Source organism: Talpa europaea (genome assembly GCF_964194135.1).
Source record: "Talpa europaea genome assembly, chromosome: 13".
In the NCBI taxonomy this organism is placed as follows: Eukaryota; Metazoa; Chordata; class Mammalia; order Eulipotyphla; family Talpidae; genus Talpa; species Talpa europaea.
The window spans coordinates 71,786,660-71,809,788 of NC_140080.1; the positions used below are offsets into that span (position 1 = coordinate 71,786,660).

General features: G+C 36.3%; 1 protein-coding gene across 1 annotated transcript in view; it reads left to right on the top strand.

Moving 5' to 3' along the window:
- KIAA1328 overlaps positions 1-22,814 on the top strand; it is a gene marked incomplete at its 3' end in the record, with an annotated part of 226,115 nt that extends 203,301 nt beyond the window's left edge. Inside the window, exon 10 of the mRNA XM_084252345.1 lies at positions 22,604-22,814. Within this exon, the coding sequence (XP_084108471.1) occupies positions 22,604-22,814 (211 nt within the window). The remainder of the gene's footprint in view (positions 1-22,603) is intronic.
- Positions 22,815-23,129: the final 315 nt, after the last annotated feature.

Sequence of the window (23,129 nt, forward strand, 5' to 3'; positions counted from 1 at the left end):
CTTTGGCTAATTTGTTGTGTTTTGTTTTGTTTTTTAGTAAAATTCTTGCATGCAGACAGGAAACAGAGAAATTGGCATAGAATTAGAGTTCAAAGTATCAGAGTCCAAAGACCAGGATATATCCCGCCTCTGCATTTGACTAGCAGCAAAACCTTTACACAGCCCTGGGCCATCTGAAACCTTAGTTTCCCAGCCTTTACATCTTCTGTCAACCTTACCTTTTGTTTAGAGGCAGAGTCAAAATGAAGTGCATATCTCTCTAGGCACTTCAGAATAATTTAACACATTTTAAAAATAAAACAGTGAAGAAATGAACATTTTCAACATTTTCAATAGTAATTAAATTATTGATTTCAGAATGTCATGGTTTAAACTGCCTGTCAAAATCTTTACTAGCCAGTAATTTAGATGTGTTGGGCAGGTGAGCAAATTTCGCACCATGTCATTCATAGCATGGGGTACAGCAACACTGAGAATCTGTAGCCTTCCCGTCATCCCTGAGATTATGCAGTGAACATGTGTTTACTGAAGGTTTCTTTTGTTTGGTTTTTGTTTTAGTTTTTTTTTTTTTTTTTTACTTTTTTAATGTTTAAATTAAATCTTACCTGGAAAACAAAAGATCATACTTTAGAGAGGACACCAAGAGAAAGAAAATGATAAAACCCTTGCAGTCCAAATTGAGGTCATCAGCCACATTGAAAAAGGCTACAGTATATTAGTGTAGGTTACTTGCTTTGCCTTGGGGAAGGAATAGTCAGGATTGTACGTGATAATAGCAAGAATGCCACCAAGTAAATCAAAGACTTTGTATGAGCAAAATATTTATAATGGAGAAGACAAAGAATAATGTAGTTAGTGGTCATTGGGTAAGGTTTCTTCAGCTCAGCTGCACATTTTTTTAACTATTTAAATATCTGTATTATGTGTATATATATGTGCATATATGTTTTTATATAAATATGTATGTATGTATATATATAAAACTTTTAATAACACTTCATATATTCCCCATGAGCTATTTGCTTTTCATATTAATGAGATAGGCTCCCAAAAGATATGACAGTCCTTTGTTGTTGTTTTTTGTTTTCTTGTTTGGAATTCGCTTGTAACATTTTGTATTGTCTCTCCCTCCTTACCAGTTTAACCACAGAAATTGAGATATACATGTATAAATGTTCTTTGTAAACAGTAAAGGGAAATATATGAATATTGTTTCTTTTTCATTAGCCTTAAGACTTCTGGATTGATTTTCTCACAAACCAGCTTTGCTGTGTCTTTTTAGAGGATATAAACGAGCCACTTGGTGTTCAAGTCCTAATGTTGCCCGTGAAAGAAAGATTCCAAGTTGGCCTTGAAGCTCAAGATTAATTGGCCAATGCATTACCTGTTTACTTATCAGGCCTTTCATTGATTTTCTTTCTGTCATGGGTGCATCCTGAAGTATGACTGTTACTGAGATTGAAAGCTCATCATCTTGTTGCTTGGCTTCATCCCTAAATGCTTATAAACTGATCAACTTGGTTTGGACATAAGCCCCTTGGCAAAAAAGGGGAGAATGATTACTGGTATACCTGAGAGGCTTTGTTCCTTTGGAAGAGCTGAGACTCTGTAGTTTGGAATTTGTATTAGAATATGGACCCTGCTTCACTCTCTTCCTGTCACATGATTTGTGTTATTGAAAACCAGAGCTGATCTTTAGGACCAAAAAGAATTGGATATGTCCCAATTTGGACATCAAGGTAGAATACAGACAGACTTTGTATACAATTGGAAGTATTATAAGAGTCTTAAATAGTTATGATCTGTACCACACATGAAAAATTCATCCTTTCTAGTTTTGGCATTTTAAAAACTATTCTGGATTAATGTTCATATTTAATAATAACATATAGTAAAGAAGATCAGAAAAAAGGCATGCTCAGACAAAGGGATTATTTTATTTTTTAATGTTGTACTTGAATTAATAAAAGGATAGTGGGAGTTGTACATTGGGGATAGAGCTACAGAGGTGCTTTTAAAAGCTAGACTGGAAACCAGAGCTGGGGCACCATGCCAGTCCACACTGAAAGAAGAAATGTTCAGCTTATTTCTGTTGAGAGCTGTTCTTTTCCCCTGCCATGAAAGCAATCTGCCCAACAAAAGTCACCACAGTTATATACTTGGCACTTAATAGAACATGATGAAGGCTAGCAGTGTCTTGCCTTGGGACACCTTTCCTACCTAGGTGCAGAATAGCCAATTAACTGCAAATGGCATTCTGTGTGGACTTTCATTAGGATGCTTCTAAATGTTTTCTTTAATGGTGGTGCCCTCCTGCGTAGATAGTTGAAAGTACTGTGCCAGCTAGCTCAGAGGCAAGTCCTCAGTGAGTGTCTCTTCATTCTCTCTACCCTCTGTGTCTGCTGTCCTCACAACCTCAGCTCTTGCCTGAGAACTCTGATGCTTCTAAAATAAAACTTCCCTAAATCCTTTGATACTCCCCAGACCCAAGTCCTGTCTTCTGGGCTTTGGAAAGAAGTGAACTGGTGGTAGAAGAACCAGATTGTGGTAGAAACGGAGGTGTTGCTTCAGGGCAGGGGTAGATCATAACTGTGACACAAACCACTGATGTACAAAGAAACAAGCTAATTAGTGGCAGAACCAAAGCTTGAACTGGCCCTGAAACCCCTGGGAACCACGACCATTCGGCAGGACCACTGAGTCCTGCTGACTCAGTTAGGAGTCAGCAGGATTGCTGTGGTGCTGGTAAACAGGCCATCTTGGTAGGACTACAGTTTCCTTTTGCATCTCATTCAGGTGCTGTTGCAGTTCAGTAACTTTCCCAGAACTGTTCCCTTCAGTAAGTTTGCTTCACCACATATTGTCTCAATTCTTTTTTCTTGTCCCTTTGAATGTAAGTATTTTTGTGAACAGCAAAATGTTTCTACTAATGTACAAACTGTAGGTCACTTGGCATTGACTCTTATTCATGTTAGAAGGCTTCATGCTAGCATTGTATCCTTACTTCAGTAAAGTCTTTTGTGTCAGTATGCGAATTTTAATTTCATTCCCTGCAGACTTCAGTCTGTTGTGCTCTCTCTGCTCCTGTTGTTGCATAAAGGGTAAACCCTTCTGTCACGTTCATTTTAGACAAAAAAAAAAAGTAAAGTTGATCCCCTTGAGATCTCCGAACAAAGAAGAGAGAAAAATCTATTGGCAAAAGCTGTTATTTAAGAAAATGAAGAATTCTTTTCAACTGATAGAGTTTTCCATGTGCATAAGTGTGGCTCAAAATGGCAGGGGGGTGGGGGTGGGATGCTGTTGGCATCAGCTACAGATATTATATCATCAGTGCAGGTTATCATGAGTTTCCTGATTGAAACAATCAGACTGGGGCAAAGATCTCTTTAAATAGTCATTGCTGTCAAAAGAAATTAAAATCTCTTCTTTGTAGCATTGTTTATTTGAAAGACAAGAAGGAAGGGTAGTAGAGAAAGTTGTCAGTTTAAGGAAAAGTTAAAAACAGATGAATGGCAAATGTGTAAACAGATGAGAACTTATTTAAATGGGCTATTTTCTTTAAATGAAATAAAAACTTGCACTGTGTTTTCACAGAGGTTTAAGATCAAATTTTAGAAGTATAACTTAATACTATAAACTAACATTGCCTTCTAAGGAACATATTCATATTAGCATTTACAAAAAATTAATATTGTATCACCTATAGTGAACTATTTCAAATTTATTTTCTTGCCACCACCTAAACTCTATGATCCCAAAGTCAGGTTTAAAGTGCCAAATCAGATTAATTGGCAGTAATATAGGTAGCCATCATTCACTCCCTCATAATGTCAACTGTAATCCTTTTTATAAAGTTGTGTATAGAGGTTAGGGAAGACCCATTCAAGAACCTGTTTACTAATGAGTTTTTAAAGAAACTAATACCAGTAATTTGGTAGCACTTGTGCATATTTGCAATGGTAATATAGCAATGGTAATATAGATTTTTTAAAGTAACATTTAAATTACCCAAACCCTCCCACCCACTGTATATACTATATATACATAGTATAGCCCACTGTCAGTATTTTTAGTAATTAGTATATTCCTTTCAAGTTCTTTCTTTCTTTGACTTCATATGTACTTTCTTTGGATTACATTTTTCTAAATTGTGAAATACCTGAATGTTAAGAAAACAAAAATTATTCTATGAATAAATAAAAAAGAAGTGGGAATCAGCAGTACTAAATAGAATTGTCTAGATTGACCTGTTACAAAGTTGATTATTAGAATGCAAATGTACATGTTTCTCTTATAAGTTACCTTAGAAATGCTGCAGTGTGATTTTGTTTCCAATAAAACTTAGCTCCTTTTTTCTTCTTTATTTGACCTATACGTAAATTTAATCTTAAGTATAAATCACTGCTATAAAAAATGTGGTATGTTCTAAAAAAATGACTTGTGTATCTTTTGAGAAAAATATGTATTAAAGTTAAATCACACAATTAGAATGAACTTTTTGTAAAAGAAAAAAATGATTAAATGAATCTTTTAGGTTAAGAGTAATTCAGGACAAAGGCATTTCCAGGATGATGCCATTCATGTTTGTTGATTGACATTCTACATTGTTAATTTTCAGAAGCAAAGGTGGCTTTGGCAAACCATATTGCTTTACTTTCCATGTATCTGAATTTAGACTAAGACTATTATTCTCTTACCCTGGGCCTCTCTTGAAATGCCAAAGTAATGTCGGATTTTTACTTTAGCATAATCCTGTTTGTTTATTCTTTTATCTCCTTCCTTCCATTTATCATTTATATTCACCCAAACAAGGAACGTCAGGCTCAATTACCATGCGGGCTTACTGCCAACTATAATGAGCCAGGAGATCCTGACCTTCCATCAATCTTCATCAGATTCAATCTTTCTTATTGACATCACTTGTATTTCAATAACAAATTCATTGGGCTTTTCCTTGTCATCCAGTTTTCTAAATTCTTCCAAACTGGGTTGATTTGTCTGGGTCTTTTTACTGGCAAAACACTGAGAAAACCTAATGGGTCCCCCAGTCTTGATAATACCCTATTAGAACTCTGATGCCCTTCCCCATCAATTTCTGCCTTCATTCCGTGTGCTCACAACAACTGAAACATTTCCACCCTATTTGGCTACCCTTGTTTTCTTTTGTTTATTCCCCTTCTGAAATTTCCTTCCTTTCTATTGAATTGTTCTAATTTTCACTAAAACCTATTAAAGTAAGTGGGAACCGTAAAATCAGATGTAGTTTTCTGCATTATTCTTACCTCCCCCCCATCACAAAATAACATGTGGGTGATTTTTTTAAGATTTATTTTTATTTATTAATGCATACAAGAACTAGGGTGTAGGGGATGAGAGGATTCACCAGAGACAAAGTGGCGAGCAGAACAGGCAGATCTACTGAAATACACCGCTGAGGGGAACAGCAGGCCAGGCAGGAGAGATCTGCTGCACCATGTAGGCTAGCTCCCTGGCCGGGGATCGAACCCAGGCTGTGGGGGTGAGCCAAAGTAACATGAGATAAACATTAGAGATGAGAGGCATGTTCATTGGGAGAAAGTGGTTACCATAATTCCAATCCAACATAGCTCTCAGCCACAGCATATGGGCTGCTTTATTGAGAGTGTTCCATTTTACATTTAATAAAGGAGATGGGCAGTTATCTTTTTCAAGAATCATACTGTTTACTATTATCCTTATCTGGATGTTCCCTAGCTCTCATTTTCATCAAGACATCATATACTATGGCCAATTAAGATGCATAATTTATCCCAAACATGCCTTTCCATGCAGCCATATCCAGAATTAGGTAAAAAGTCTCTAACTCATCACAATGACACCATTTAATGAATGATTCTTTTGGGAGCTATTTACACCTACAACAAAGTGGGTGGCTCTTTAACTGTATATCCATTGCTTTCTGTTGTCTTATGATTTGCCCTCTGCCAACCTTTATCACCTTTGTGACCAGAAGATGGAGGATTATAATTTGCTACCTTAAATAACAAAAAATTTCAGGTTTCTTCCTTCCCCAAAATGTTCTTTGCAGACAATCAGTTCTAGTCTTCTACCTTCAATCATGGCGCCCAGAACAAACTGAACACCTTAATCTCTAACTCATTCTGTCCCCTGAACATCTGGTTTTACTGAAGTCTAAATATAACAGCCTGTGGCACGATCACAGAGAAATTGTTGATAGGGGTGCAGGGGGCAATTTCTTTTCTGTTGAATTGTTCTCCCTAATAGGTTCATATAAAGGTTATGAAGTCTATCTATCTATATTGTCTTTCTCTTTGAAAGTACAAAGAGTCGGGCCTCCCCGGTGGCGCAGCGGTTGAGCGCTGGGTTGCGAAGCTGCCGGCGACCTCTGCGGCGCCGGTTCGATCCCCGGCTGCTCCCCGGCCACCGGAGGAGGGTTCCACATGGCGCGCAGACCTCTCCTGCCGCCCGCTGCTCCCCTCAGCAGTGTCCTTCGGTCCTTCTGCCTGTTCTGCTCCCCGCTCTGGCTCTGGTGAATTCTCTCACCCTCCCACGCTTCTGACTGTACCCAGTGCATGTATAAACAAAGAAACAAACAAATAAATAAATAAAACATGCCTCTATAAAAAAATAAAATTAAAAAAAATAAAAAAGAAAAAAAAAGAAAGTACAAAGAGTCATAAAACAGAATGCTTTGTAATCTTAAATTTCAAACAATGCTCTGATGAATTATTTATGTTATCGATGTGTTTTCAGTAATGTGTAATGTTAAATAGAATGAACGCTATCCATACGTGCCCTGAACTTTCTAAAGTGCATGCTAATAAACAGGGTAACATCGCCTCACTTTGGCCTGGTAGAATTGCCTGACAAGCACTTCTCTTGGTTTGGTTATGCTTTCACCAGCAGTCCCCTTACTCCTTTCTTCCATGAACCTATCAGGTAACATTTTTTGACTCCAAGCTGCCTAGCAGTGCTTTTCTCTCAAGATAGCCAAGATTTGGGTGCAAAATTTCACTTGTCATGATCGCTTCCAACCATACTAAATTAGGCTTTAATTCATAATTAATAGTAACTTATAACTCCACAGAAAATAGAACATTTTATATTAAATACCCATTATCTTGCATCATGATTTCACAAAATGATTAAAATTCTGGAAAATAATGAAGATATCTTAAGTTTTCCAATAGTTGGAAGTATAAGCATGAGGAAAGAGACTGTAACTAAAACATAGAAACTCCCTACTGAATGGGAGAAAATATTTGTAATGCCATACATCTAGCAAGGGGCTATTATCGAGATCAACAAAGAACTCATACAACTCATCGAAAAGAAAACAAATAACTCAGTCAAAAACTGGGGAGAAGAGCTAAATAGGCACTTCTCCAAAGAAGACATACAGATGGCCAACAGGCACATTAAAAAAAATGTTCATCATCCAGGAAATGCAAATCAAAACCACAGTGAGATACTGGTGCCTGAGAAACCATGTCATTTAAAATAGATGAAATAGGATGGCCATCTATTGGAAAAGTGAGTGTGTGTGTGTGTGTGTGTGTGTGTGTGTGTGTGTAAATGTAGCCCATTGAATTGTTCTACTTTGCTCGAAGTGTCTAGCTACAGCTTGGTTTAAATGAAATAACCTGTCAGAGTGAAGTTTCACCAACTGAACAACTTTTTTAAGTCACAGCACAATAGGTAACATAAACTTTGTGGATCTGGAGGTTGGAACCACAAAATTGGCATAGAAATAGGAGTTGAACTTTTAAACCAACAGAATTTCAATTTAACTGGCACTATAGAACTAATAGCATTAAAATATTAGGAAAGATACTTCTTGGGCTACAATGATGCCTGAGCTCTTCATTCCTTGCTTAGAGACTTTGGGGACTGGTTGGCAAGAATGTGAGTAAAAAGTGCTTTTCACATGGTAATCACTGATATCTATCTAAATTCAATAACTCAGAAAGGAAGATAGATACTAAAACTTTCTAAATTTGGCTAGTTTATGGCATGGTAAAAAGCAAACCTCGTTTGAGCTATTTTATCTGAGATTTCCTGAACTCTTCACTGTGTCTTGCATTTTATTTCTGCTCATTGAAACAAGTTATGTTGACATTATCTTGTGTGAATGTAGTAGAAGAAAGTTCAAGAACAGCATAGTTTAAAGAAAATGTTTTCAAACAAATTGTCCTTAAATCAACACTAATGACCAAATACTGATATTTTCCTTAAGATAACAGAAATGCTAAGTACAAAGTTTAGCTAGAATAAGATAATAAAGACTATGTAGATTCATCCATAAAATAGAACACTTGCACGTTTTACAAGAATTAGGTAGATCTGTATACATTGTTGTGCAACAATCGCCAAAACGCTAAATGAAAATGTAGATCATGTCAGTACATAAGCATGATTCCATTTAAGTGTTTAAATACATGTGTCGGGCCTCCCTGGTGGCACAACGGTTGAGGGCTGGGTTGCAAAGCTGCCCGCAGCCTATGCAGCACTGGTTCAATTCCTGGCTGCTCCCCGGCCACCGGAGGAGGGTCCCACATGGCACGCAGACCTCTCCTGCCGTCCGCTGCTCCCCGCTCTGGCTCTGGTGAATTCTCTCACCCTCCTGCACTTCTGACTGTACCCAGTGCTTGTATGTATAAATAAATAAATCTTTAATAAATAAATAAATAAATACATACATGTGTCTCTATATTTGGTATATATTTGGTATGGTATTTGGTATGGTATTTGTATCATACCATATTTGGTATGGTATTTGTATATATATAATACATATATGCATGTAATCACTAAAACAAAGATTTAGGCATATATTCTTTTCTGTTAATGTTGATTTCTGGGGAGGATAATGGGATTGGCATTATTGGATAATTGGGTGGGTGTTTAGGGAGTGTTTAGGGAACTTTCATTTTTCTTTTCATTTTTCTTTCATATTTGGACAATTAAATTTTTAAAGAAAATAATTTTAACAAGGTAGTTTAATTAATCACTTATTGAATAACTGACATTAAGAATACAATTGTCCTCTTTCAGGTTAATGTTTTTGTGTCCTTTGGGTAGAGTCCTAGGAATGGAAAATAAAAAATGAAATAAAATAAAAAGAATACAAATTTTTCTTGCCCTCCTATTGTTTCCAATGTAATGAAAGAAATAGATAGTAAATAAACCCCTACAATTAATTAATTGCAAATTATGATAAATGCTATGAAGTAAAAGAGCAGATTATGAGAAAAATATAACTGGGGTAAGTAATTTAGATAGTGTGATTAAGGAAGACATTTTCGAAGTAGTGGTATTTCAGTTGATATCCAGAAAGATAAACAGTATTTATCTAGAAGAAAATTTGATATTTACCTAGAAGAAAAAATGACCACGTTTGGTATAAAGTATTTATCATGTTGTTATTCTTAACTCTACATAAATGTTATTTACACTTTCCTATATTAAAAAAATAAAAAGAGAGAGCGGATAAACATTCCTAACAGATGAAACAACAAATCTGAATATCTTGACAGAAAAAATAACTTGTTCATTCTAAAAAGAGAAAGAAAACCATTGTAGCTAGATTGTACTGAGTGAAACAGAGTCATACAAAATAAGAGAAAGAGAAGCAGGGCCTCCCCGGTGGTGCAGCGGTTGAGCACTGGGTGGCGAAGCTACCCGCAGCCTTTGCAGCGCCGGTTCGATCCCCGGCTGCTCTCCGGCCACCGGGAGGAGGGTCCCGCATGGTGTGCAGACCTCTCCTGCCGCCCGCTGCTCCCCTCAGCAGTGTACTTAGGTCCTTCTGCCTGCTCTGGCTCTGGTGAAATCTCTCACCCTCCCGCGCTTCTGACTGTACCCAGTGCTTGTATAAATAAATAAATAAATAAATAGATAAATAAATAAATAAATAAATAAATAAATAAATAAATAAATAAATAAATAAAAATACATGCCTCTTAAAAAAAAAAAAAAAGAGAAAGAGAAGCAGGCAGGGAACATTCAGGCTCTTGTTCCCAGTATCATTCAGGTTCTCCAGAGAAACAGAACCAATTTGTGTGTTTGCTTGTGCATAGTTATCTAGGAGAAAAATAGTCATGCATATATGGAGAGAGAGTTGTTGACTTACAGTATTGTTGGTATTTTGGAAGTATAGGATCCCTCCCCTTCACGTACAGTTACCTTGGTACATCCACCACCAAATCACTGTAGCCCACCACCATAGTCCATTGTGCTCCCTTCCCACTTTGTTCTTGCCTCTCCCTCAGGATACTTTAGTTCCATAGTTAGCTTTCAAGGGTTAGTTTTTAAGCTTGTCTTTATCTGACCCTTTGTTTGGTTTCTGTCTATACCACATGTAAGTGACACCATTATCCTTTTGGTTTATTTTGCTTAGCATGATACCTTCCAATTCCATCCATGTTACTGCAAATAGCATGAGTTTATCTTATTTGATCACTTCTTAATATTCCATTGTGTGTATATATACTACATCTTCATGATCCACTCATTTGTTTTGGGGCACTGAAGTTATTTCCATAACTTGGCTACTGCAAATAATGTTGCAGTAAACATGGAAGTGCAGATTTCCTTCAAATTAGTGTCTTTGGATTCTTCAGGTAGATACCTAAGAGTGGAGTTGCTGGGTCATATGGCAGATCCATTTTTAATCTTTTGAGAAACCTCCATTCTGATTTCCATAGGAGCTGGGCCAGTCTACATTCCCACCAACAGCATTGGAGGATTCCCTTTTTTCCATATCCTTGCCAGCACTTGTTGTTTCTGGTCTTTTCAGTGTGAACCATTTTCACAGGTGTGGGGTGGTAGTTCACTGTGGTTTTGATTTGCATTTCCCATGTGATAAGTAATGGACATTTTTTTCAGGTGCCTATTTGCCATCTATGTGAGCTCTTTGGAGAATTGCCACAGTCTCACACCATACCCAAAAAATAATTAAACAACTGGGATTACATTAAATTGAAAAGCACTCTACTGAATGTAAAATAATACAAACGATGCATCTGACAAAACACTTACATCTAAGATCTACAGAGAACTCATACAACTCGGCAAAAAGAAAACAAACTAATCAAAAAATAAATAAATAAAAAAGCAGAACTGCTAAACAGAGAGAGTCGATAATTGGCTCGTGAGCTGTGGGAACTGGTAAATCTGAATTTCATAGGACAGGCTGACAAACTGGAAGCTCACACAGGATATCTATGCTGCAATCTTATGGCAAAATTCTTTCTCCTTTAGAAAATCTCAATTGTTGTTCTTAAGGCTTTCAATTAATTGAATGAGGTCCACCTACATTTTAGAGGGTGAGTTACCTTACTTAAAATGAACTGAATATAAATGTTTGAGGAGATTTTGGTTTTGGTTTTTTAACATGGTCACACTTTATTAGAACAGGATTTGATAAACTTTCTATAGAGGGCCAAACAGTATTTTTTTTCAGGTAGCATTCTAAAAAATATTTTCACAGCAACATCTAGAGTTTGTCCAAACAACAGATCACCATATCCTAGCCAAGCTGACGCATAAATTAACCAGCACATTACTTTTATTAGTTGTTTTGTACTTTAAGTGCAAGGGGAAATTCCTGAAGGGGATTGACAAGATCCTTTTTGAGTCTGTAAAAGTTCACTCTGATTTCTCTGTGGAGGGGAGAAGTAAACTAGGGAACTACTGAGGCTGTTTCATTAATATATATGAAAGATGATTGTACCTAGGTCTCAGAGAACCATCAAAATTGTAATGGGTTTAAGACAGGACCTATATATAGGAAACAGGAGCTATATATAGGAAAAGGATAGCTTTAAAGAGAAGATATCAAGCATGGCTATGATTTTTGGCTTTGGGAATGAAGTAGATGAAAAGGCTTTTGTTGAAATGCAAACACTGGGAGAGGAGAGAGTAGATTTAGCTGTGAAATAAGGGCAAGTATGGGGCAAAAATGAACACTTTGCTTTAGGGAAAGTTAAGTTTGCAATACCTTGAGACATTCAAGTGGGGAAATCAAGTAGATGATTGGATTTGGGGGCTTGGACTAAAGATAGTAAATTTGAAAAGGGGCACAAAACTATTATGTAATAACATCTCGAAAGGAGTAAAAGGGAAAATGCTAAGAGAAGACACCTGAACTAAGCACTAAGAAATGCCATTTATTTTCAAGTTGGATGGAAGAAAAAAAATTGTAACTGCTATTGAGGAGAGGCCCCAAAGTTCCAAAGGTTGCAATATCATGGAATCAAGAACAGAAAGAAAAGTGTTTCAGGAGGTAGACATGGTCAGTTCTGTAGAATAAGTCTGAGAGATAAAAAGAATGGAAATGTCCACTGAATTTGCCAAAACGGAGAGGGTTTTTTGTAACCTTAGGAGGGATAATTTCAGCAAAGTGGTCAGGGGAAAGCTAACGAAGAAGTGGAGACAGTGCATGCTACTGTTTAAAAAAACTTGTCATAAAAGGGGAGTATGGGTTAGGGGAGGATTACTTTTTAATCTTATACTATGAAAATGTTCAAACACACAATAATAGTAGAAAGGATATAATAAACTCATGTTATTTACTTATAGTTTATAGCCTTCAGTGTTCACTGTTCTTAATACCAGACATTACGTTTTTAAGCCAGTAAACACTTCAATATATATTTCAAACATATAAGTTGTTTTTTTTTTTAGAAGATTTATTTATTTATTTATTTATTTATTTATTTATTTATTTATTTATTTATACAAGCACTGGGTACAGTCAGAAGCACGGGAGGGTCAGAGAATTCACCAGAGCCAGAGCGGGGAACAGAACAGGCAGACCAACAAAATACACTGCTGAGGGGAGCAGTGGGCACAGCAGGAGAGGTCTGTGTGCCATGTGGGACCCTCGCCATGGGTGCTGCAGAGGCTGCAGGCAGCTTCGCAGCCCAGTGCTTAACCGCTGCACCACTAGGGGAGGGGCCCATAAGGTTTTTTTTAAACATAGCCACAATACCATTATCACACAACAAAATAACAGTAATTCCTTAATATCATCGAATACTCTGTCCATATTCAGTTTTCCTGTTTTGTTTTAAATATATACATATATCATTGGGTTTTTTAAATCACTATTCAGTTAAGCTCTATATGCTGCATTTGGTTGATGAATTTCTTTAAATCTCTTTTAATTTATAACATGTTTCCCTTTTTTCTAATGTCATTTATTTGTTGAAGTAATTGAGTCATTCTTGTAGAGTTTCGTACATTCTGGGATTTGGATTATTAGATCCTTATGATATAATTTAGCTTCTTTTGTGCTTTATATATAATGTGATTTGACAATTAGATTTAGAGGTTTATTAGGTTAAAGTTTAATTGTTCTATAGCAGGAATGTTTCATAGGTGATGCTGACTGCTTTCTACTGTAATATGAGCAGATAATTCTGGTAGTGGTCTCTGAGGGAGGTGAGCTTGCTGTCTTTGGAGGCATGGGGCTCTGCCTTGCACTAACTGGTGCTTACAGTGTGACTTTTCAATTCCTATACTGTATTGAACTTAGAGGCTGGGCATTACCACTGGGCATACATCATTTTTGTTGCTGTTGTAAAAAAAAAAAAGAGAGGGGGGGAGAGAGAGAGAGAGAGAGAGAGAGAGAGAGAGAGGGAGAGAGAGGGAGAGAGAGAGAGAGAGACTGCCTTTGCTCCTTAGTCAAAAAATCAGTTGATTATATTTATGTGGGTTCATTTCTGGGCTTTCTGTTCTGTTCTGTTTATCTCTTTGTCTTTTCCTTCACTGGAATCACACTCTCCTGATTACTATAGCCCTTTCTAGTAAGCACTAAAGACAGATATTATCAATCCTCCAGTTTTGTTCTTGAATTTTGTGTCAACTGCTCTAGATCTTTTTTCTCTATATAATAACTTTAGAACCCATATACACACACAAAAAGGAATTTTCATTGGCATTGCACATTGACTCTATAGGAAGAACAGACATGTAATAAGAATGTGCATCCCTATCCATGAACATGAGATATCCCTCCATTACTTTTTTGATTTTCTTCTAAAGAGTTTTGTAGTTTCCCTCACATAGATCTTGTATGTATTCTTTTAGATTTCTAACTATCTATTTTCATTTTGGAGGACGCTATGTAAATATTTGTTTTTTTTTATTTCAAATTTTACCTGTTAATTGCTGATCTATAGGAAGGCAATTGATTTTATATATTAATTTTGTATTCTGCAACCTTATTTGTTCTGAGTTTTTTATGCATTCTTTCATTTAGATTTTCTTCATTGATAATCATGTCATTGGTCAACAAAGAAAGGTTTATTTCTTCCTTCCAAATCTTTATATCTTTTATTTCCCTTTCTTGTCTATTTCATCAACATTCAGTGTGATGTAAGAGGACATCCTTGCTTGCAACTTAGTAGGAAAGCTTCAAATTTCTCACAGTTATGATAGTGATGTATGATGTTTGCTGTACACTTTCTTGTAGCTATCCCATATCGGTCTCCCTTTCCTAGCTTACTCATAGTTTTTAATCATAAATGAGTGTTGGGTGTTGTCAAATACTTTTTTAATAATTGATATTATCATGTTTTTCCTTTTTTCCTGTTGATATGATAGATTGCATTAATTGATTTTTTCAAATGTTGAATCAATCTTGCATATCCAGGGTAAATCTGACTTGAATGTGGTATATAAATTCTGTTATACATTGTTGGATTCAACTTGCTAATATTTGCACTTTATTAAAACGCTAAAAACCACTGATCTTTGTGCTTTAAATAGGGTGCACTTTTCTGTATGTTTTATGTCAATAAAACAGTTTCAGATTTATAAAGAAGCAGTCAGTCACAATGAATTGTGCAGAGGTGATGTGTAAAATAATGACTACAAAAAGTCTGTTGGATCTAGCATCATGAAGGTCATCAATAAGTATAATAATTTCAATTTTAGTAGAATAGTAGAAGATGGAATCAAAACTAGAATAAATTGATAAGTGATTTGGTTATGGAAAGGAGAGAACTACTTAAGTGCACTTGGTTACCAGTAGGCAGGAAAAGATTGAAGGTGCTAGAGTGGATAATCAATACTAACAGCTTCCCAAGGAGCACAAAGAAAGTTGTTGGCCTTGTCTAATAGAAGAATCACTTCTTTCAGTGTAAAAGGAGGAACTGATGAGTGTTAAAAGACTTGTTAACTTGATAGAGTAAAGATAATTTCTCTCTAATGACCTCTGTTTTCTCTGAAGTGGGAAGTGAGGCCATCTGTATAGGATTAATAATGAGAAAAGAGGAAATAAGAACAAAACAACTGATTAGAGAAATACAGTAGTTTGTCAGAAAATGTTTGGTACCCACTTAAGTTTAATGACTATCAATTTATATTGGACCTGCTCTTTGTTTGCTTATTTCTTTGTTTTTGTTTTATTTACACTAGATGCCCAGCTATAATTCACTAAAAAAGGTTTCTTTCTTTATAGGTGAGTAGTATTATATTGTGTATATATGCCACATCATCTTAATCCACTGCCACGCCAAAGAGCAGTTAGGTTGTTTCCATAACTTCCCAGCACCATTTATTAAGGAGACTGTCTTTTCCCCTTTTTGTGGGGAATGGATGCTTTATCATAAATGGAATGATGGTATACATGTGGATTTATTTCTGGGCTCTCAATTCTGTTCCATTGGTCAATGAATCTGTATTTGTGCCAAAAACCATATTGTTTTTAATTCTCTTGCTTTATAGTAAACTTCGAAGTCAGGTAACCTGATAGCTCCATTTCTTTCCTTTGTTCTTAAGGTTGCTTTTGCAATTTAATGCCTTTTTTGGTTACATATGAATTTCAATGATTTTGGTTGAGTTATAAGAATGGATGGAATCACCTAAGATATTAGAGTTAATAATTGAGCCCTATTATATTCCATCACTTAAAAGGCAGACATGAACAGAGCTGGAAGGGATTGTGCTAAGTGAAATAAGTCAGAAGCAAAAAGAAAAATATTGGATGCTCTCACTTATAGGGAGAGTATAGGGAAACCGAAGAAAGGTTCAGGAAAAAGACAAAGGTTTCAGACAAACCAGAGATCTGAAGCACACTGCAGGGAAAGAGGAGGGAAAAGGGACAAAACAGGAGGGAAGAGTACAAGGGACTATGGTGATGGTTCACGGGTACCATGGTGGTGGGAAAATTATAGGGACTCCATCTGAGGGGAGAAATCAAATATTGTACAAAACTGAACAATTATGTAAGAAAATAAAATAATAAATTAATTTTAAAAGGGCAAGAAAATAGGAGGTTGTTGGTTTTATAGATGGAAAATCAAGAGAAGTCTACTGAAATCACAGAAGATGACAAAGACAGTGGAAGGGGAAAGCTCTAGCATCACAATTAGGTTCTCATCCAATACAGTATGTGGAATGAGTCATGAAATTAATTTATTTCCTGGCCTATGCTAATATTCACAAACACTGTTCAGTGTCAGATTGTTCCTTTCTTGAGTGATTCCATGGTGGTATGGAATCAAGTCAAATTAGGAGAACCTACATCCTTGCTTGGGTTATGTCTTGGTGTCTTTCTAGCTCGGAAGCAACAAAGCTAGAAAGAGAACTCAAGGAGGACAGTACAAGTTCAGATTGTTTTCTGGATGGCAGAATAAACCAAATAGCCCTTTTGCTTATTACCCCTTCATAATGAAGCTGTTAAAGTAAGGCTGTGTACCTAGGTAAGTCATGAGTACTGACTCTATGAGGTAGAGAGGCAAGAAGGGCCAACAGAGGCAACCCCTGTGGCTAAAATATAGTCTCTTTTGGGGGATGATAGCATATACATTTGAATAAGTTATATTTCCCTTTAAATTGTTTGAATGCCAACTGTGCCCACTAGAGTCAGATCAAGCTAATCAACTTTGAAGCCACCAGTCACATGTCACCTCAGCAAACTTAGACACACTGCTCTCAGAACACAATTTATAAGCACACTGCCCTTTGCTGATATTTAGTACAAAATACCATTGGAATTCATTTTTTATTGTTTTAGTGCATATATAATTCTGGTGTAAAATTGAGTGATTTCTCAAGCTTTGGTTTTGAAAATAATCTTTCCTATTTTGTTGTTTTTGACCTGCCAAATGTTTTGGTCTTTGCTGATATTAATACACTCTTTGAACAAAATTCACTATTAGGTACCACACGAGGCCCTTCCTACCACAAACAGTTCTCATTCTTCTGACACAGTGTAATACATAATTGAATGTGACTTCTAGAAAGATGGAATTTTTATATCAGCCAGATAATGAAGATAAGCATTTGCACTTTAGGGTGCATTGAATTGATGGTTGAAACGATGGCCCACTTGATTAGGAGTGTAGATGTGATTACACTGAGTTACAAATAAGTCATACTATACTTTTAAAATAAAATGTGGTGGGACACAGCAACCATTTTCTTCATCTATTTTTCCTTTAGTTACACATCTTATTTATCTTGGTGGAAAAATTGGAGATACTCTAGGCTAGTCAAGAGGCCTGTGTAAAAAACTCCTTTACTCTGCCACTCACTTGATATTGATCCCAACCAGTTCACTTTTACTTCTCTGGACCTTAATTTTCTCATTGGTAAAATAAGATAATTATTTTAAATTATTTCTGAGACCAGGTCCTCGATGGATAGGTATTGCTAGTGTTTGCCAATTTTCAGTTCTCCTCCTCTTCTGGAGCTACGTGGCTTGTTCTCATCAATCAGATGTAAGACGTGTCTTGTCACTTCCAGATGGTGGAAAACATAAAAACAATTAGTTCTTTAGTTTCTCTTACCTGCGAGCATTAGTAGACACTCACATGTTTCAGGTGATGACACCATAAAATAGCAGATCGACTGTCTGGCTAGACCTGCTTTAAGCATTTAGCATAAGGATGAAATATATTTCAGTGGTGTGAAGCCATTGGAATGTTTAGGTTAATTTGTTATTTCTAAATAACCTAACTTATCCTAATACATAAAACCAAGCTTTCTATGGTTTTGTGGGTCATTCTTGTTCATACTATAAGGATTTTTTTATTATATTATATATGGATCTGAATAAGAATACTGGGAAGGAATTTGAATCCCGTAACTTTTTTTTCCAGATGATTACATAAGTTGGAACTTCTTACATCAGTCTTTTAAACACAAATCCATGTCATTACTCTGAATTTCAGTTTGCATTTCTGAAAGATCTATTTTTGATATATGGTCTTATCACTAATTATTCTAACTTCATTTTTTCATAAAGATTTCCTCAATCAGAGCATTTCTCACTAGATCTTTTAAGCATGAAATTACATAGGAAAATATAGGCCAAGAGTTGTTTCTAATTTAAAAAAAAAATGAATGACCTATATGAAAAGATGATTATTACCACAAGATTGCCTCAGATTTCCAAGGTAGGTTCCAGAAAGCCTACATAAAGTACATCTGTCTTGCTTATCAACAAACAGTGTTGGTAACAATATCCAACTCATTGGCTTACACCTTAAAGATGTTTTGGTTGAACACGGAAACCATTGTTTTGAATAATAGAAATAACTGTATTGAAACAATGCCTTGATGCTATGATGATAAAAGCTGTAGAAAATATTTCTGCTGAAAGGGATTCCAATGTGCAGGTTCTCATGCCATAGAAAATCGTATATTTTTGTGCCTGAGTTGGTAGCCTGCTCTTGCCTGGGACTTGTGGGCAGAGCCAACTATATAACTTACAAGACCTGTATAGCCCCTTTGTTCAAAAGGTAGGATGGAAAAGTGCAGTTAAAAATACTAAAATAAAAAAAGTACTTTTCTTTAGAACAAATTTATAAAACCTATCTGATAACAATGATACATGAGTAATAATATAAACCCACAGGTAGACAAAAAACTACGTTTTGATGTCTTAATTTTATATAGTGTAATAAATAAGAATACTTTATTAGGGCCTCCCCGGTGGCGCAGCGGTTGAGCGCTGGGTTGCGAAGCTGCCCGCAGCCTCTGCAGCGCCGGTTCGATCTCCGGCTGCTGCCTGGCCACCGGAGGAGGGTCCCACATGGCGCGCAGACCTCTCCTGCCGCCCGCTGCTCCCCTCAGCAGTGTACTTCGGTCCTTCTGCCTGCTCTGTTCCCTGCTCTGGCTCTGGTGAATTCTCTCACTCTCCCGCGCTTCTGACTGTACCCAGTGCTTGTATAAATAAATAAATAAATCTTAAAAAAATAAAATAAAAAATTAAAAAAAAAAAGAATACTTTATTAATGTGATAACTTGATCAAAGATTTTTCTGACTCACTTTTCTTTAAAAGCATTTATTAGATCATCAAAATTTATACTTTTAGCAACTTTAAGTGATATAATTAACAAATCAATCACTCTTGGCAAAGGAAAGATCACACTTAAATTTTGTCAATTTTTCATTCTGAGAAGAATCTGCTGATGCAACTAACATTAGAGCCCTTATGACTATTTTATAAGCAATGACAACATTGTGATTTTTTTCTTAATAAATTTTTATTTAAGTAACATTGGCTTATAAGTTTCAGGTATACAACATTGTTATTCGACATCGGTACACACTACATCATGATCACCACCAAGTGTAGTTTCCATCCATCACTGTACAATTGACCCTTGTTACCCATTTCATCCCCCCTCCAACCCCTTTCCTCTGCTTTGTTCCTTTCTATTCCACATGAGTAAAATCACATATTTGTCTTTGTCCATCTACTTGGCATGTTATACCCTCAAGGTCCATCCATGTTGACACAGACATCAAAAGCTCACCTTTTTTTTTTAATAGCTGAGTAGTGTTCTATTGTCTTCATGTGCCATATTATCTCTATCCAGTTAGGTCATTGTCATATCTTGGCCATTTTAAGTAATAGTGTGATGAACATAGGAGTGCATATCTTAGTGTTTTTATGTACTTGAGATAAACACCCAAAAGTGGGATAGATAGATCATGTGGTATTTCTGTTTTTTTGAGGAACCTACTGTCTATTTTCCATAGTGACTGCACTAATTTACATTCTTACCAACACTGTAGTGGGGTTCGTTTTTCTCTACATCCTCGCCAACACTTTATTGTCTCTTGGTTTTTTTGATAATAACCATTCTGTAGGTGTGAGGTAGTATCTCGTTTTGATTTGAATTTTCATAATCATAAATAATGAACATCTTTTCTTATGCCTTTTGGCCATCTGTATTATGTCTTCTTGGATGAAACGTCTTTTTGATTCTTCTGCCTATTTTGTTGTTGAGTTTTATGAGTTTTCTATGTATTTGGGACACTAACCTCTTATCAGATGTGTGATTTGGAAATATCTTCTGCCATTCAGTCAGTTCCCTTTTCATTATGATGATGGTTTCTTCCACCGTGCAGAAACTTGTTAGTTTGATGTAGTTCCATTTGCTTACTTTTGCTTTTGATTTCCTCGCCTTTGGAGTTCAACCCACAAAGAAATCAATAAGATCGATATTGAGAAGCTTACTGCCTAGGTTTTCCTCTATTCATTTCATGGTTTCAGTTCTTACAGTCAAGTCTTTAATCCACCATGAGTTAAATTTGTGTATGTTATAAGACTGTAGTCTAGTTTTATTCCCTTGCATGTGGCTGTCTAGTTTTTCCAACACCATTTATTAAAGAGACTTTTCTTTCTCTTTTGTATATTTTTGGTTCCTTTGTTAAATTTAGTTGTCCGCAGAATAGATTTCTGATAAATTACTTCAAAACATAAATTTTAGTGTATCTGTAGTTGAAGATTATTATGAAACTTTTCTTAAAAGATTTATCTCTATATACATATTAGTTTCACGTATGTTGAATTTAATTTTAAACATGGATTTATGCAATGTCATTTTAATGTTTTCTCAAGCATATCCTTTAACTTGTAGAGATCAAACAAGAAAATACTCACTTAACAATTTCTGTATAATTCAGAATGCCTATATATGCTTTCTACTACTCTATCTTCAATGATAAAGAAAAAGTAATTTTAATATTGTATTCCTCATTAATTGGTTCACTTAATGGTGCATATGAAAACATTGTTCCTTCTATCAAAGTCAACAATCTTTACATTTAATTTCTCTTTGTAAGCCTGTGGATATTTACTTTGCAATGGGTTACCAGTTTTTAAAACCAGATATTCAAGATTCTTTAAAGAATCCTAATATTTCTTTGATACACTTTATTGCAATTTCCTTGTATATGCTGTTATTTACTGATATTTATTGTCTAAACATTAGCAGTTCTTACCCCAGTGCTTAGGCCAGAGAACTAATAATTTTGCTTAGGGTATGGACTCTAGGAAGACAGGCAAGCCAGCCTATCACTATTGCCACCACCAGCACTGTTGCTAACCTAGGGTTAGGTCCTAGCCCCAGTTATGCCCCTGGGGCCCAGCGGCACTCAAAACTGCTTCTGGCATGAATGTGCACACCAGGCAAGCAAGACAACTTTTTGGTATACACACTGCCCTTTGCCACTGTGCCTGCAGGCCTGGCCTGATCCTACAAATGCATGCCAGCATTTATCTTCTGCTTACATACATGCTCCCTTGTTCCATGAGGATATATTTATAAAATTCAAGGTCAAATATAAGATCAGTAAGAATTTCAAGATGGCAACCATAGAGCAATAAACCAAGTTCTGGGGCCTATACTACACAGGTTACACACACCCTGCTTGAGCTTTTAGAAATTACTAATCCTTGGTGTAAATGGATATGGAAGCAGAAACATTTACATCTTTGAGTTGCCATTCTAGAAAAATGTATCATGGGCCATGGGTAAGGGTGTTGGCGACTATAATTAGTTTCTTTGCCTGTAAGCCTCTCCAAGCTTATCGATTTTGAGAAAAATGCTCAATACCAAGAGTCTTTTGGAGAGATCTCTTTATAGATTCAGATGAGGGTTTCTTTCTCCAAATTCTTGAGTAAGTGAGAATAAGATAACAGGAAGAAAGTAGCATTTTTATTGAATACTTATTATATGTTAATTTATATGCGTAGATTCATTTCATCTAACAGAAATTCTGTTAGCCCCTTGTGCATGAGATACTGAACTGAGACATTAAAGAACTTTCCCAATATCACATAGCTTGCAAATGGTAGGCTCTAAAACCAAGTCTCTCTGGTTGTATACTTTGGAAAGTAGCTTTAGCATTCTGAATAAAAATACTGGCAACAAGAGACTTGGGTGCAAAGCCTGACTCTACCATGTCATGAGTTAATGTTAGCTGAATCTGTATCCTCGTGTATATAATGGGGATGAGACTAGCACAGTACCTAAATATATATGAAGCATAGGATCAGTGCCTGACAGTAAGCCTGTAATAAATGTTTGATACTAATATTATTATCATGATTTTTTGCCCACTCCATAGTCTCTCTTCCAGGTTAGAGGAGAATGTTACTTACAGAAAGATGAACATATAGACAGCAGGGGCCTCTGGTGTTTACCTCCCACAGTTCCCCTAGAAATCTCTCTTGATACATGATGTGGTCTCTGATCTGACACTTGCCTGCAACAACCTGTCTGCCCTGGATGGACCTCTTGGATTTTAATGTCCCACTAGTCTGATCATTTTCTGTCTGGGTTGTGTGTGTTACAGGTATGAGACATCTCTGTTGGATTTCGTTCAATCTCTGAGCCCAAAATCTGCTCTCAAATCTCAGACCCATCCCTCCAGACAGGCCGGGGCCTGGAATCATGGTATTTGCCAATCCAGATCTCTAAAATCAACCTGGAACAAGATGGGGATAAGCAAGACCCCTGAAGACCTGGAGGAGAATCAAATTCTGGAGGATATCTTTTTCATTTGACACTGAAGTATATGCTGCAAAACTTCCATCAGAAATGCATGGATTTTTTTATATACTGATCCAGGATTTTAAATTATTTGATTGCAAAGTAATAGTGTCTCTCCTTTCACAGGACCTGTCTCACTAGCATCCTATTAGATATTGAATATGTAAATCATTCTAACAACCCAGGGTGTTTTTGATCAGACCAATCAGTAGATAGCACATTAAGGGGGGTGGGGGGAGCTGAGGGCACAATCTTTTCTATGCCCAGTAGAGAGTAGAAAACTAATATAGGACTTTTTCTGCAAGGCAGAGGCCCATTTACATTCTCCC